Here is a 16,423-nt window from a genome sequence, read left to right as displayed (position 1 = left end):
AAAATATCCACAAAAAAAAACACTTGCACAGTGTCATATATTTCTTTAAATTTTGTACTTACATTATCCTAAATGTTTCCAAGAATTTGTAAATTCAGAGAAATTTACAATTTTAAATAGTGCCCGTCACTCGTTTACGGGTCAGTTACGTACCTCTTCAGGTTGGGATTTGCAAAGCAGGTGGTTTGAGAGAAGTAAACAAGCAGAGCTGTGTTAAAACACTACATGACCGCTAGAGGGAGCAAGAAACCCCACAACATTGCTGGACTTTTAAAACAGGGGTGGCAAAGGGGTGGCAAGGTATTATTTTGGGGGGTCAATATACAAAGTTTTCAATCACACTAAAAATAAATTATTTTCCACAAAATTAAAGTTGTTTATTTTCCAAAATGTACACAATTATATATGTATTAAGTATACAGCAAAAATAGAACAACAAGTATTCAAAGTGCTCCTTGGACTAATCAAGTCCAGTAGTAAACAAAAACTGAGGTAAACTTGGACCTGTCAAAACAAGGCAGGACAAGGCAGTTGTACACATTCAAATATGTACTACAAGAATAGTAATAGAACAACAATACAAAAAAACATAGAGCCCTTTAACACTGACTCTAATGATAAACTTAAATAGTTGTACCAGGTATGACCTGCATCTACCCAGTGGTATGGCACCACCAAGTTCACAAAAACAAACAACAGCATAATTCTGCGGTTCTGGTGAGATGAAGCTAAATGTTTTACAAAGTCCTCCATATTAATGGAATATGCCCTCCTTGACTCAACACTGAGTATGCCCAGGTGACTTAATCTATCATCTGCCATTGTTGTCCTGAGGTGGGTTTTTATTAATTTAAGGGCAGAGAAACTTCTTTCGCAGGATGCAGTGCTAACTGGAATCACAACCGAAATTTTACTAAGCCTAAAAAGTTAATGGAAAACCTCTTTGTAAGGTTCCAAAAACCACACAAACTCAAGTAGAGAAGCTGGTCTCTCTCCACTTTTCTCCCTTCTTAAAAGAAGGCGTCTCGTTTGATGAAGCTCATGCTTAAGGTCTTCTAAATCTAACTCGAATGTTTTCCCCAAAGCAAGCAGGGGTTCCTCTTTTAAGAATGATGGGCTTTTGGGGTCAAGAGACTGCACTCCTTCCATTATCTCACAGTTCTTTTCGGAAAAAACGCCTATCTATTTCTGCTGTAAGACAGTCAAGTACCTGATAGAAAATACTTTTATTGAACTCTTCATTGTTTGCAAACTCAAGAGTGCCTCTGTCCAACAGTGCTCATTACAAGTGAATTCAGAAATTTCAAATTGGTCTTTGGTCGTCTCTTGTTTTGTGCTTCTGTGCTAATGTTGCAGTGGTGCACAAGTTCTTCAATCTCCTTCCATAATTCACCAAATGTACAGTCACTTCTGTAGCTTTTTAATGTCTGTAAGGGAGCCAACTAGATCTATTGCTCTAACCAGATCAAAACTTATGGATTGGAGCATGTCAGACAGGATTTTCACATCTCCAAACACTTTACAAAAAACGTATATTTTCCTATCTCCACTATTCTTCTCAAGTGAAATGTCTTGCAAGAGCCTCAAAACTGCTGGAAGCCTGTCTCTCATAGTCCAACATGCCATGTACCGGCAACCTAACATCTGAAAGTCGCTAAAGTTCCCTAGGCTTTGCATGTGGGTACATTTCTTTTTGAACATCAAGCCACTTCATATGGACAGCAGAGCCAGACACAAAACTATAAATACTCTGCAGAAGAGCAAAAAAACTCCTCAGCTTCGGGCACTGACTTCACCGCATCAACAAGAACAAGGTTCAGACAATGAGCACTACAATGCACATAAAATGCAAACCTGGCATTGCTTTTAATCCGTGCAGACACACCAGAATGTTTCCCGCTTATTACTGATGCACCGTCATAGCTTTGGCCAACAAGGTTGTTTCTGTAGTCAAGCCCATGCCTCTCCAAACATCCAACTATCATTTTGGTTAGACCTTCTGCATCCAAGCTTTCTGCTAACTGAAGCATCTCATTTTGGATTAGTGGCTAGTGTACTTAGCATTGCCCTGTGCAGCAAGTCTTTCATCAATAAAGGGGTCATGCTTTGCAACAAGATTCAAAATGGCTAAGAAATTGCCTTCATTCTCACTCACCACCCTCCCTGTGGCTCTCTGTGCAATGTTTTGAGTAGCAGTTAAGAGTAAGACCTCGGCAATTGTCTTGATGTCATTTTTATTTTTCTCAACTTGCTGTTTTCTATTCTCATTTAAGGCATCAAATATTGATTTCTCACTTTCCCTGCTTCTTTTGTATTCTGCCCAAGCATACATTGCATTTGCATCTTGAGTGACATTTAAAACCAGAATCTTCAAATAATGCCCTTTTCCAGTTGGAAAACCCAAATTCAGATGTAAAGGAAGATTTCGTGGAACCTGGGAGGCAAAAGTGGCGGCAGGCAAAGCAGTAACCTGCATTTTGACTTACAGAGTACTCTAGCCATGGATTGTCCTTATACCAAAAGCTGTTGAATGACCTTGTAAATTTTCCAAATGGGGTTTGTGGAAACCTGGCGAGACATGGCTGAACAGGTTCTTCATCCTTCGATCTTGAGATGTCTTTAAGTAAAAATGAAATGAAATAAATACCACAGACACTTTTTATTATACTAGATCAAGAAGTGAACAATAGTCTAGATCATGGCTATTATACTGTTAATGTTTTTGTACATGGCTAATGTACCTACAGTACCACTTGGTCCTTTTGGTGCACATGTGATGCCTGAGCTGGTTGTGGGGAGTTCAGTGCATTGTTCTTCTTTTTCTATTAGGACTGGCTCGCCGTCTTCCTCATCACTGGTAGAAATAACCGTCTCACTCTGGTCTTCTTCTGAAATTGAATTAATTATAAAATTATCATTGGATATTATACCATAATACTTTGCACAAAAATCATCACACAATCTGAATTTAAGACACAATTTACTGCCTCTGCTCACTGCTCTGACCTGCTGGTGATACACTGGGTTCTTGTGTGTCATCATCTTTCTCTTCTTGACTTCCCTGTCCACCACCTACAGTACATATGGTTCACTACAACTGACACTGGGACTGGGATCTGTTTGGCCCTGATCTGCACCTGACTTTTGCTTCTTTAGAAAGAAGTTGGTGATATCGCTTTTTCTCTTCATTCTGCTGTCCCTATTCAAAGGAAAGCTTGGTTACACACCTCATGAAGAAACCAAAATTTTTTATTATTTACCATGAGTACACCTTTACTAATAATACAAATATTAGTTAAATAAATAAATAAATTGTATGTCTACACAAACTTACTTCAGTACATCTCTACAGTCACATCTACTATCTCCACGTGGTTTGATTAAGATTAGTTCAATATGCTGCATTACACGTGCCAATATGAATAAGCCTATATGTCTGTGATTGTTGCTGAACATTTGCTAACGACATGTTTAAAGTATGGCAATTGCCCCCCCAACTAGCCCTCAGTCTGACCAGTCCAATGTATTGTTTATATTATTTTATGGTGCATTTTTCTAGACACATTTAAACTTATTTTGATTTTTCTCAGGTTAGGTAAAGTACGTAGCCTGGGAAAACCCAGACCACTCTCAGTTGTAACTGAGTTAGGGTCTGGCAAAGCTCCATAGACAATTCATTTCCACAGGGGCGTCACCAACGGACGTCACTCAAATGGCTCTGGGCGCAATTGGATAGATCTAAAACCAATCAGAGCGATGAAGGACATGACGTATGCAGAGCGACGGAGAAACATCTGAGACTCTCAGCAATTCTCTGTTTGTGTTTTTCAGGAAGATGTAGCAATGGCTTCTGACGACTTTTGCCGTTTTTGTAAATGACAATTTTAAATCGCTTGAAACAGACGCGATAGCTGATTCGAACGAGTGATGTTCCACGGCGGCATCCATCTTTGTAATGTACAAAATCTGCGTCACCGTCGCTGCTCGGTCGTCATCGTGTAAAGCCCGCCCCAACGTTTCTGATTGGTGCCACGATTTCGACGGATTGGAAATGGGTTTCAATGGGCTCTTTCCCAGACCCACTTGCAGAGCAAATCTAAATTTGCCGGAAGTGGTCTGGGTTTTCCCAGGCTATAAAGTACGTCAAATCGGTCCTAAATCATAAGCATTTGAATTTTCATACTCACAATCCATAGGTCAGAAGACTTCTCTGTGGTCTGTTCAGCTCACTTTTGTAGAAATCAAAGACTTTTGGCAGGCAAGCTTTCTTAGTTTCAATTAAATAGAGTTTTATTATTTACAGGTTAGCTAATTTACATATAAAGTACTAATATATAAATAAATAAAAAGACAAAACAACATCAAAAGTAAATCGTTTACAAGCATTGTCTGTCAGATGCTTCAATGGCATGGCATCTGAAACCAGAGAGGCCATTCCTAAGAATCAGCGTCTGCCTTTATCTTCTCCTTTCAACCTTTTATAGACCATCTGAATTCTTGATGTCGTCATCTTTGGAAATCCCCTCATAATTCATTAGTGTTAATCCAATCCGAAGTCTTGAACTGTCATAAGTTCTGGACATTCCTTTCGGACCTGTCTATAAAGCATTTGGCCTCTTCGTCCTCCTTCTATGTTTAATATCAAAAGTAACCTGGTCTGTCCTGTCTGTCTGCACGCTGTCAGTCTCCTCTCTGCTCCGCGATGTATTTTCCACTGCGTGAGAACATGGTGTGTGTGAGAGCGGCGTAGGTTGTCGTACATAGCGACAGTAACTAAGGGGGGCGGGTCTTTGCGAACGGTCAATTGCAGTAATTTCTTTATTAACCATTTTCTTAATAAACAAGTTACAATGACTCTTGTGGAGTATTACTTCATAAACCACTTTCTTAATAAACAAGTTTCAAGTGTGGTTGATTACAATACAGAAGTGTTCTACAGACAAAAAGGCATACTTGTAACAGGACAATTGCATATTTTCCACAACAATATGAACAACACCCAAATACTTGTACACATTCACCCTCTCAATGTCCAACCCCTGGATGTTTACCGGTACAGCATATGAGGCCTTTCTACGGAAGTCAATCACCAATTCTTTTGTCTCGGTAGCATTGATGTGAAGGTGATTAAATTCATTCCAATCAACAAAGTCCATGGTCACTTTCTTACTCCACTTACTCCAGGTTATTCCCATCCGTTACCCGTCCAACAATAGCTGTGTCATATGACAACTTCTAGTGTTATAATTGAAGTGTGATGTTTACAGGGTAAACAGGATAGGAGAGAGCACTGTCCCCTGTGGAGCCCCTATGCTGCAGAACACCTTTTCAAACACAGCCTTTTTTTCACCTTGACTCTCTGTAGTTCTCTTCTTCTCTGATCCTTAGTTATACAGAGGCTTGTAGAAGAGGTCCATCCATCCATCCATCTTCTTCCGCTTATCCGGGGCCGGGTCGCGGGGGCAGCAGTCTAAGCAGAGATGCCCAGACTTCCCTTTCCCTAGCCACTTCCTCTAGCTCTTCCGGGGGGACACCGAGGCGTTCCCAGGCCAGCCGAGAGACATAGTCTCTCCAGCGTGTCCTAGGTCTTCCCCGGGGTCTCCTCCCGGTGGGACGTGCCCGGAACACCTTCCCGGGGAGGCGTCCAGGAGGCATCCGGAACAGATGCCCGAGCCACCTCAGCTGACCCCTCTCGATGTGGAGGAGCAGCGGCTCTACTCTGAGCTCCTCCCGAGTGACCGAGCTCCTCACCCTATCTCTAAGGGATCGCCCAGCCACCCTGCGGAGAAAGCTCATTTCGGCCGCCTGTATCCGGGATCTTGTCCTTTCGGTCATGACCCAAAGCTCATGACCATAGGTGAGAGTAGGAACGTAGATTGACCGGTAAATCGAGAGCTTCGCCTTGCGGCTCAGCTCTTTCTTCACCACGACAGACCGGTACATCGTCCGCATTACTGTGGAAGCTGCACCGATCCGTCTGTCAATCTCCCGTTCCATCCTTCCCTCACTCGTGAACAAGACCCCAAGATACTTGAACTCCTCCACTTGAGGCAGGAACTCTCCACCAACCTGAAGTAGGCAAGCCACCTTTTTCCGACTGAGGACCATGGCCTCGGATTTGGAGGTGCTGATTCTCATCCCAGCCGCTTCACACTCGGCTGCAAACCGTCCCAGTGCATGCTGAAGGTCCTGGTCTGATGGGGCCAACACGAAAACATCATCCGCAAAGAGCAGAGACGAAATCGTGTTGTTCCCAAACCAGACACCCTCCGGCCCCTGGCTGCGCCTAGAAATTCTGTCCATAAAAATTATGAACAGAACCGGCGACAAAGGGCAGCCCTGCCGGAGTCCAACATGCACCGGGAAGAAGTCTGACTTACTGCCGGCAATGCGAACCAAGCTCCTGCTTCGGTCGTACAGGGACCGGACAGCCCTTAGCAAAGGACCCCGGACCCCATACTCCCGGAGCACCCTCCACAGGCCGCCACGAGGGACACAGTCGAATGCCTTCTCCAAATCCACAAAGCACATGTGGATTGGTTGGGCAAACTCCCATGAACCCTCCAGCACCCTGTAGAGGGTATAGAGCTGGTCCAGTGTTCCACGGCCCGGACGAAAACCGCACTGTTCCTCCTGAATCCGAGGTTCTACTATCGGCCGTATTCTCCTCTCCAGTACCCTGGCATAGACTTTCCCAGGGAGGCTGAGAAGTGTGATCCCCCTATAGTTGGAACACACCCTCCGGTCCCCCTTCTTAAAAAGAGGGACCACCACCCCGGTCTGCCATCCCAGAGGCACTGTCCCCGACTGCCACGCGATGCTGCAGAGGCGTGTCAGCCAAGACAGCCCCGCAACATCCAGAGACTTGAGGTACTCAGGGCGGATCTCATCCACCCCCGGTGCCTTGCCACCAAGGAGTTTTTTGACTACCCCGGTGACTTCAGCTTGGGTGATGGACGAGTCCACCTCTGAGACCTCAGCCTCTGCTTCCTCCATGGAAGACGTGACGGCGGGATTGAGGAGATCCTCGAAGTATTCCTTCCACCGTCCGACAACATCCCCAGTTGAGGTCAACAGCTGCCCACCTCCACTGTAAACAGCGTTGGTAGGGCACTGCTTCCCTCTCCTGAGTCGCCGGACGGTTTGCCAGAATCTCTTCGAGGCCAACCGATAGTCCTTTTCCATGGCCTCACCGAACTCCTCCCAGGCCCGAGTTTTTGCCTCCACAACCACCCGGGCTGCAGTTCGCTTGGCCTGCCGGTACCCGTCAGCTGCTTCAGGAGTCCCACAAGCCAACCAGGCCCGATAGGACTCCTTCTTCAGCTTGACGGCATCCTTTACTTCCGGTGTCCACCACCGTGTTCGGGGATTGCCGCCTCGACAGGCACCGGAGACCTTACGGCCACAGCTCCGAGCGGCCGCTTCGACAATGGAGGTGGAGAACATGGTCCACTCGGACTCAATATCTCCAGCCTCCCTCGGGATCCGGTCGAAGCTCCGCCGGAGGTGGGAGTTGAAGATCTCTCTGACAGGAGACTCGGCCAAACGTTCCCAGCAGACCCTTACAGTACGCTCGGGTCTGCCGAGTCTGTCCAGCTTCCTCTTCCGCCATCGGATCCAACTCACCACCAGGTGGTGATCAGTTGACAGCTCCGCCCCTCTCTTTACCCGAGTGTCCAAGACATACGGCCGCAGGTCAGATGAAACGACCACAAAGTCGATCATCGACCTACGGCCTAGGGTGTCCTGGTGCCACGTGTACTGATGGACACCCTTATGCTTGAACATGGTGTTCGTTATGGACAAACTGTAACTAGCACAGAAGTCCAATAACTGAACACCGCTCGGGTTCAGATCAGGGGGGCCGTTCATCCCAATCATGCCCCTCCAGGTAACACTGTCGTTGCCCACGTGAGCGTTGAAGTCCCCCAGTAGAACGACGGAGTCTCCAGTCGGAGCACTTTCCAGCACCCCTCCCAGAGACTCCAAGAAGGCCGGGTACTCTGCACTGCCGTTTGGCCCGTAGGCACACACGACAGTGAGAGACCTATCCCCAACCCGTAGGCGCAGGGAAACGACCCTCTCGTTCACCGGGGTAAACTCCAACACATGGCGGCTGAGTTGGGGGGCTATGAGCAAACCCACACCAGCCCGCCGCCTCTCACCATGGGCAACTCCAGAGTGGTGAAGAGTCCATCCTCTCTCAAGGAGTGTGGTTCCAGAGCCTAAGCCGTGCGTAGAGGTGATTCCAACTATCTCTAGTTGGAACCTCTCAACCTCACGCACAATCTCAGGCTCCTTCCCCGCCAGCGAGGTGACATTCCACGTCCCTAGAGCTAGTTTCCGTGTCCAGGGATCGGGTTGTCGAGGCCCCCGCCTTCGACTGCCGCCCGATCCTCTATGCACCGGCCCCTTACGGCCCCTCCTGCAGGTGGTGAGCCCACGGGAAGGCGGCCCCACGTCGCTCCTTCGGGCTGAGCCCGGCCGGACCCCGTGGGGGGAGGCCCGGCCACCAGGCGCTCGCATACGAGCCCCAACCCCGGGCCTGGCTCCAGGGTGGGGCCCCGGCTGCGCCATACCGGGCGACGTCACGGTCCTTGGTTTATTTTTCTTCATAAAGGGGATTTTGAACCACTCTTAGTCTGACCCGTCGCCTAGGACCTGTTTGCCTTGGGAGACCCTACCAGGGGCATATAGCCCCGGACAACATAGCTCCTAGGGTCATTCGGGTACTCAAACCCCTCCACCACGTTAAGGTGGCAGTTCAAGGAGGGGCAGAGGGTGTAGAAGAGGTGAGGGTGGATAATGAGGAGGGTAGGTGAGGCATATATAGTTCTCCCGACTTCACAGTGGGATGGAGAGGTGTAGACATACAGTATGAGGGTGGCACAGAAGATGTCATGGGTGCTATAAAGGAGGTTGACCCAAACTTGGTCCCATAGTGACATTTTTGCCCAAACATGAAATTGCTGATCGTGTGGATTCTTGTTGAAATGACTGGAATTTGCCAGTGAAAATTCACAGAACAACAAATCATTTCACTGCACCTTAACTTCGGGTCAAAGCCTCTACTTCTACTTCCTCTATCTTGTTTCTAGACTCAACAACCATTTATGAGCATTGTTGATTCAAGTCACACATTAAAACTTTTCAAAAGCCATAGTTCTGATGGGCTGGTGATAGCGATGATCCTGGAACAAATCTATTAAAAACATTTTTCTCACTCCTGATCTCCAAGTTCAGGATCCCTCCTACTATCACTATCATATCCAGATATTGTTTTTCACATCACTTTACATCACATCACGTCTCATCACTTCACATAATCAGTTAAAATTAGAAAATATAGTATTTCAAATGTTGAAGATGTTATTTTCTGATAAATTGCATGACAGCAACTTCCCATTTGCTTAGCTTGTCTTGTCTCAATGCAAAATTGATCTGCGTCAGATATGATTTGAATGAAAGAGGAACAAAAACTTATATAAATAATAAATAGCCACTGTATGTGCTTAAACAATGCAAACTAGGATCAACCACAGTTTATGTAGCTTCTAGGCATCACAAAAGTATGTTCTTGTAAATGGCTCCCCCTGGTGGAAACACTCTCCTGACTTGGCGTCAGATCTGACGCTAATATGATCTCAACTAAAATTGTTATGGTTATTAAAGTAAAGAAATTCCTAAACTCTCATCAAACATATGATCTCATTAAGATCGTGAAAAAATTAATTCAGACCCAACAGTCTATGTCATTTCATCAATGTTTAATATATATCAACAGTAATTAGTAAAAAAAAAAGAAGCAATGAGCCAAACTTGGTGTGAAGATTGGTGTGTTTACAGTACATTTATATTATTTTACATTAGAGCACATAAATCAAACGTAGCAAAAAAAAAAAAAAAAAAGAATTGGCAGCTGACAATAAACTTGTAACTCCAAACCTTAGTCATCAAGCTTTGTTCAGACAGATCTGAAAAAAAAACTGTGTTTCTTTAGTCTGAACAGCAAATAAAGCCAATGAAATCCTGAAAAATGTTTCAACAGTAACTCCTAAAGATTGAAATTTAAAACCAAATCTGTTTTGTGTACAGTGTGAACAAAGCCCAAAAAGCTTCTAATGACATGTACATACAATAAAATGTTGTAAATATAAATACACATTGAATATATCACATGTACACATTAAATTCAGAAAAAGATTGTGTATAAACACAAATACACAAAATTCACACATACACATAAAATTGCTAGTACGAACACCAAGACAAAATATCTGACTTAAGCTGATATTCCTCCTTGTATGAAATGAATTAAAAGAAGTCTCAACATAATCATCCTTTGGTTATTACCTTTGATGGTCATCAGGTCAATTCAGAATCAGTGGATTTGTAGCTTTGCTCTCTGGTATCTTTTTTTTCCATAAAGGAAAGTCTTCCTGTGAAAGCCTATGTTTGGCAAACGCAGACTGTCCAGAAATGCTGGGTTTGAGTTTAATAACGGCCTCAGAGTGAATAAAATTAATATTTGAACACCCTTTGGAAATGGAAAGAAAAACAGAATCATTACTGATTTCATTTATAATCCATTATAAGATTTTGTGCATTTTTGTGCAATGTGCATTAACACACCTGTGTTGTGTTTAAGAGACAGAAAACCACACTCAGAATAAGTTTGAGATTTTTTTCGTGGGTGATGATTAAAATGTAGCCGGTAACCCAGGACAAGCCGAGCATCAGTGCCAGAGAGAAACTACTCAAAATCTTCTTCTTTAGAGGAGTTGTCCGTGAACTGAACAGCAACAGTGTTATTGGTTAAATATCTTCTCAGAAAGGCCTTTTGGTGGATAAATTAGTGTTTTTTCTGGTCCCAAAGTATGGTATGTTACCTGTTTAAGTTAGGGTTGGTCCTGCAGATGTTGTGAGAGAAGTACAGCAGTATTCCCGTGTTTGAGAGCAGCATGAGCATTAATGGGAGCAAGAATCCCCAAAACATGGGTTTCCCCATATTGAACTTCTGTTTGTTGTCCAGTGAAGCCAGCCAGCAACTGCATCAAAGAAGAGTGACAACTGAACTACTAAAATCCAGAGAGAACAATGTAAAAACACACAAATAAAGTAAAAAAAATTGGTTCACCCAAAAATGAAAATTCTGTCATGTACTCAACCTCATATCATTCCAAACCCAGAAGACTTTAGTTCATCTTCGAAACACAAATGATGATATTTTACTTAAATCTGTGAGCTTTCTGTCCCTCCCTTGACAGTTACGCAACTACCACTTTACGCTTCAAAAAGTTCATAAAGAGATCATGAAAATAATCCACATATAATTTCCTGCAAAGGATCAATAAACAAATTATTTTAGAGGTTTAGTCAAATTTTCCAGAAATGACTAGATCGCTTTATAAGATGAACATATTGAATTTAAGCTTTAGATTCACTTAAACATTAATCAAAACACGCATCAGTTATGGTATATGGAAATGAAAGCTTCAGTGTAAGTTCTGCCAGGAAGACTCAATCAGCGCGCCACGACATACTTCATTCTAACCAATCATGTGCTAACACTCACAGTATAAAAGATTGGTACTTGTCATGCTTACACAGAGACGGAAGCAGATATGCAAGTAAAACTCAGATTTATTTAGAATGATGATGTATAGTCCCGTGGTAAGTAGCACTGGTAACACAGGGACTGGATGGTCAGCGATGATGTCCGTGAAGTGAGGTGCAGACGTGATGATCCAGGTGAAGACGCATCCAAAGTGAACGAGGAACAGGAACGGGACACGAACAGAAACGCCAACGGGAACGGGATCACACACGAGAGACATAAACGCCTCCTGGCGTCCCTAGACTCCCTTACCTGTTGATTGTAATCATCAATAAGGGAGTGATCCAGGATGTCTCTGGCAGGTACCCAACTTCTCTCCTCCGGACCGTAACCTTCCCAGTCCACCAAGTACTGGACTCCGCGTCCCCTCCGCCTTGTGTCCAGAATACGATTTACCGAATATGATGGTTCCCCTTCTACGAGTCGCGGCGGCGGGGGAACCGGAGCTGGCGGATTAATTCGAGAATAAAACACAGGCTTGATTTTGGATACATGAAACACGGGATGAATTCTCCTGTACACTGGAGGGAGGTTGAGGCGGACTGCCACCGGACTAATGATCTTGGTGACAGTGAACGGGCCGATAAATTTTGGAGCAAGTTTATTAGAGACGGAGCGGAGAGGAATGTTCCTGGTAGAAAGCCACACTTTTTGACCAGCGACGTATACGGGAGGCCTAGACCGGTGGCGATCGGCTTTGGCCTTGGTGCGCGCTCCCACTTGGAGTAGAGTCTCGCGGGCTCTAGTCCAAGTGTGATGACACCTCTGGACGAAGGCGTGAGCGGAGGGGACCGCGACTTCGGACTCCAGACTAGGAAAGATTGGTGAAAAAGTCTAGCAAAATGTGGGACCAGGGTCTCGAAGGGACCGGCAGCGGTTGAAGTAGCCCATCAGGGGGTCGATTGGAAGTCTTACCAGTGGCGCAAACTGAGCAAGCCAACACAAAATTGTGAACGTCGTGAGCCATAAGTGGCCACCAGAATCGTTGCTTAACCAGAAACTTGGTACGACTAACTCCTGGATGACAAGCCACGTTGGAACAATGCCCCCACTGAATAACGTCAGACCTTAATCCCTCCGGTACAAATAAACGATTCGGTGGGCAACCGACCGGGGGCGTTACCCCTTCTAAGGCCGTCTTGACCTTCGATTCGACCTCCCATACGAGTGTGGAGACAAATAGATTCTCGGGTAAAATGCACTCGGGAGTAGACAGGCGTTCGGAACGGTCAAAAATACGCGACAAAGAATCGGGTTTGATGTTCTTTGAACCCGGGCGGTACGAGAGAGTAAAATCAAAACGTCCGAAAAAAAGTGCCCACCGAGCCTGCCTGGAGTTCAATCTTTTGGCGGTTTTAATGTATTCCAGATTCTTGTGGTCGGTCCAGACGATAATAGGTACCCCCGACCCTTCTAACCAGTGGCGCCATTCCTCCAACGCTAACTTGACTGCCAACAACTCTCTGTTACCAATGTCATAGTTGCGTTCGGCAGGGGACAAGCGGTGGGACAAAAACGCGCATGGGTGCATTCTGTCGTCTGTGGGAGAACGCTGGGATATCACTGCACCTACCCCCACCTCTGACGCATCGACCTCCACCACGAACTGACGTGATGGATCAGGGGTAAATAAAATAAAAAAATACTCTTTTTTTTGGCAAACTCTTGAGTTTGGCAAACGCAGCCTCAGCTGCGTCTGACCACCTGAACATAGTCTTGGGGGAGGTCAAGGTGGTCAGAGGTGAGGCTAGTTGGCTAAAATTGTGAACAAACCCTCTGTAGAAATTGGCGAACCCCAGAAACCGCTGTAGGACCTTACGGGAATCTGGACTTGGCCATTCTACTACAGCCTTAACTTTCTCAGGATCCATACGTATTCCCTCAGCCGACACAATGTAACCTAGGAAAGGAACAGACTGTGCATGGAAATCGCATTTCTCCGCCTTCACAAAAAGCCCATTCTATAGCAACCTCTGCTTCACTCACCGGACGTGCTGCACGTGTTCCTGGAGAGATGATGAAAAAATCAATATGTCATCCAGGTAGACATATATGAACTGGTCGACCATATCTCGCAGCACGTCGTTGACGAGTGCCTGGAAGACTGCTGGGGAGTTGGACAACCCGAAAGGCATGACCAAGTATTCAAAGTGCCCCCTGGGGGTGTTAAAAGCAGTCTTCCACTCATCCCCCTTCCTGATGCGGACCAAATGATAAGCATTACGCAAGTCCAATTTAGAGAAGATAGACGCTCCCTGCAACCTCTCGAAGGCTGAAGACATCAACGGCAAAGGATAAGTATTCTTTACCGTGATGCTGTTCAGCCCTCGGTAATCAATACAAGGTCGCAGAGATCCGTCCTTCTTCCCCACAAAAAAGAACCCCGCCCCCACTGGAGAAGAGGAAGGACGGATGAACCCTGTTGCTAGAGAGTCAGAAATATATTTCTCCATGGCCCCCCTCTCTGGAACAGAGAGCGCATATAACTTGCCTTTAGGCGGAGTTGTACCTGGCAGTAAATCTATTGCACAGTCGTAGGGACGGTGCGGAGGAAGAGACGCAGCCCGAGACTTACTGAACACCTCCTTCAGGTCCTGGTACTCTCCGGGCACGTTAGATAAATCCACTGCCTCCTCCTGAAACACAGAGACCGAAACAGACGAACAAGCAGAGACAAGACAGGACTCATGACATTTAGTGCTCCACTCCACTACTGCTCGTTGTTGCCAGTCTATTTTGGGGTTATGGTTGATGAGCCAGGGGTGTCCTAGAACAATGGGTGCGAGGGGGGAGTCCAAAATGTAAAATGAAAGGGTCTCGGTGTGGTTGCCTGACGTGACGAGCGTGATGGGTCCGGTGGTGAGTGAGATGTTGGGTAGATCTTGGCCATTGAGCGCGTGAACTTCAATCTTGCAGGTGAGTGGACGGAGGGGAACCTTGTGTGCAAATGAATAATCCATGAAGTTACCTTCGGCCCCGGAATCCACCAGTGCTTGACATTCGTGCTCGTGGGCTGACCATCTTAGTCTTACTGGGAGGAGCGTAGATGTTGATGAGGTCTTCTCGGCGGAGATCCCACCCGACAGTAGCCTCATACTTACTGCCGGGCTTGCCCTTTTACTGGACAGTTGAAAGCAAAGTGTCCAGATAATCCACAGTACAGGCAGAGTCCTTGGGACCTCCGCCTCTCCTTCTCCTCCCGAGTAAGCCAAGCTCGCCCAACCTGCATGGGCTCGGGATCGTAGATGGGACTGACCGCACCCCCGCCGCTGGACCGCTGACTCTCGACTCCTCCCGCTCCTCGGCTGGGCAGCATCCATCGCTCGACCCGGGACAGTCGTGCGTCTACTCGAAGAGCCAGTTCAATCAGTTCATGGAGGGACGTGGGCAGATCCAGGGCGTAGATCTCCCTCTGGATGCGGTCAGCCAGCCCATGCAGGAACATGTCCCACTGCGCCTCCTCGTTCCATTGACGCTCTACCGCCAGAGTCCGGAACTCAATCGAATAGTCAGAGACTGATCTCTCTCCCTGCTTGAGCTCCGCTAGAATGCGGGCCGCCTCTCTCCCGGTGCTGGCACGGTCGAAGACTCTTCTCATCTCGGCGGAGAGTGTCTGGAACGAGGCACAGCAGGGATCTTGTTTCTCCCACACCGCCGTTCCCCATAGCGCTGCCCTCCCAGTCAGTAGTGTGAGGACGAACACGACCTTGGCGGATTCGCTGAAGAAAGTCCTGGGTTGCAGGGAAAAATGCATCGAGCAGCGAGTTAAAAATGCTCTGCTAAAACTGGGCTCACCTGCATAGGACTCCGGTACTGGAAGGCGGGGTTCTGACTGGGAGGCGTTGTCCGGTGGTGGGGGGGGAGCGGGCGGTGTGGGTGGCGCAGCGGGACCTCGCAGCAGTTGAAATTGCTGGGTGAGCTCGGACACCTGTGTCACCAGTGCTTGAACTGCTCTCGCTGTATCATTGAGATTTCTTTCTTGCTGGTCCATACGTTGAATGCTGGTGCTGACAAACGTGTCTAGTGATGACGGGTTACTTGCTGCTTCCTGAGCATGGTCAGATTGTTCTGTCATGCTTACACAGAGACGGAAGCAGATATGCAAGTAAAACTCAGATTTATTTAGAATGATGATGTATAGTCCCGTGGAAAGTAGCACTGGTAACACAGGGACTGGATGGTCAGCGATGATGTCCGTGAAGTGAGGTGCAGACGTGATGATCCAGGTGAAGACGTATCCAAAGTAAACGAGGAACAGGAACGGGACACGAACAGAAACGCCAACGGGAACGGGATCACACACGAGAGACATAAACAGCGATCTGACAATGAGAGAAGAATGCAGTGAGGTTTTATAGGAGAGTGAATGAGCTGCAGCTGGTGATAATGAGTGAGATCAGCTGGATCGCTGATCTGCCAGAATGAGCGGAAACGCCCACTCACACACACCCACAACACAACACAACAGTTACACGAGACGGGAAGGAAACAGTGGATTATGAACCGTGACAGTTACTTACATTCGTCTGAGTTCGCAGATGCTGATGCTGCCAATTACCTCCATCCTCCCCAACCACCACCAAGATGGTACCTTCCCCTTCATCCTCCCCACCACCACCAAGATGGTACCTTCCCCTTCATCCTCCCCACCACCAAGAGGATGGTCTCCTCCCCACCACCACCAGGATGGTCCCTTCCCCTTCACCCTCCCCACCACCACCAAGATGGTACCTTCCCCTTCATCCTCCCCACCACCACCAGGATGGTCCCTTCCTTACCTCCAGGGGGGTCGGTTGCGCCCCTGCC

General features: G+C 46.7%; 1 protein-coding gene across 6 annotated transcripts in view; it reads right to left on the bottom strand.

Annotated features, from left to right (window-relative positions):
• Positions 1-359: 359 nt before the first annotated feature.
• LOC306987796 (adhesion G-protein coupled receptor G7-like) overlaps positions 360-16,423 on the bottom strand; it is an 83,414-nt gene continuing 67,350 nt past the window's right edge. For 4 of the 6 annotated variants that reach the window (XM_079592369.1, XM_079592366.1, XM_079592368.1 and 1 more), the window contains exons 18-21: positions 10,890-11,048; positions 10,633-10,792; positions 10,354-10,537; positions 9,748-9,974 (exon numbers count right to left, since the gene is read on the bottom strand). In XM_079592369.1, the coding sequence (XP_079448495.1) occupies positions 10,382-10,537; positions 10,633-10,792; positions 10,890-11,048 (475 nt within the window). In that variant the 3' untranslated portion in view covers positions 9,748-9,974; positions 10,354-10,381. Of the gene's footprint in view, positions 2,618-2,741; positions 2,889-9,747; positions 9,987-10,353; positions 10,538-10,632; positions 10,793-10,889; positions 11,049-16,423 lie in introns of those variants that run through there. The other 2 variants (XR_013795247.1, XM_079592367.1) reach the window with 2 other exon arrangements.

This window comes from Phoxinus phoxinus (genome assembly GCF_949152265.1).
Source record: "Phoxinus phoxinus genome assembly, chromosome: 20".
Classification (NCBI taxonomy): domain Eukaryota; kingdom Metazoa; phylum Chordata; class Actinopteri; order Cypriniformes; family Leuciscidae; genus Phoxinus; species Phoxinus phoxinus.
The sequence above is the reverse complement of the archived record's forward strand: the minus strand, read 5'-3'. Positions and strand labels throughout refer to the sequence as shown.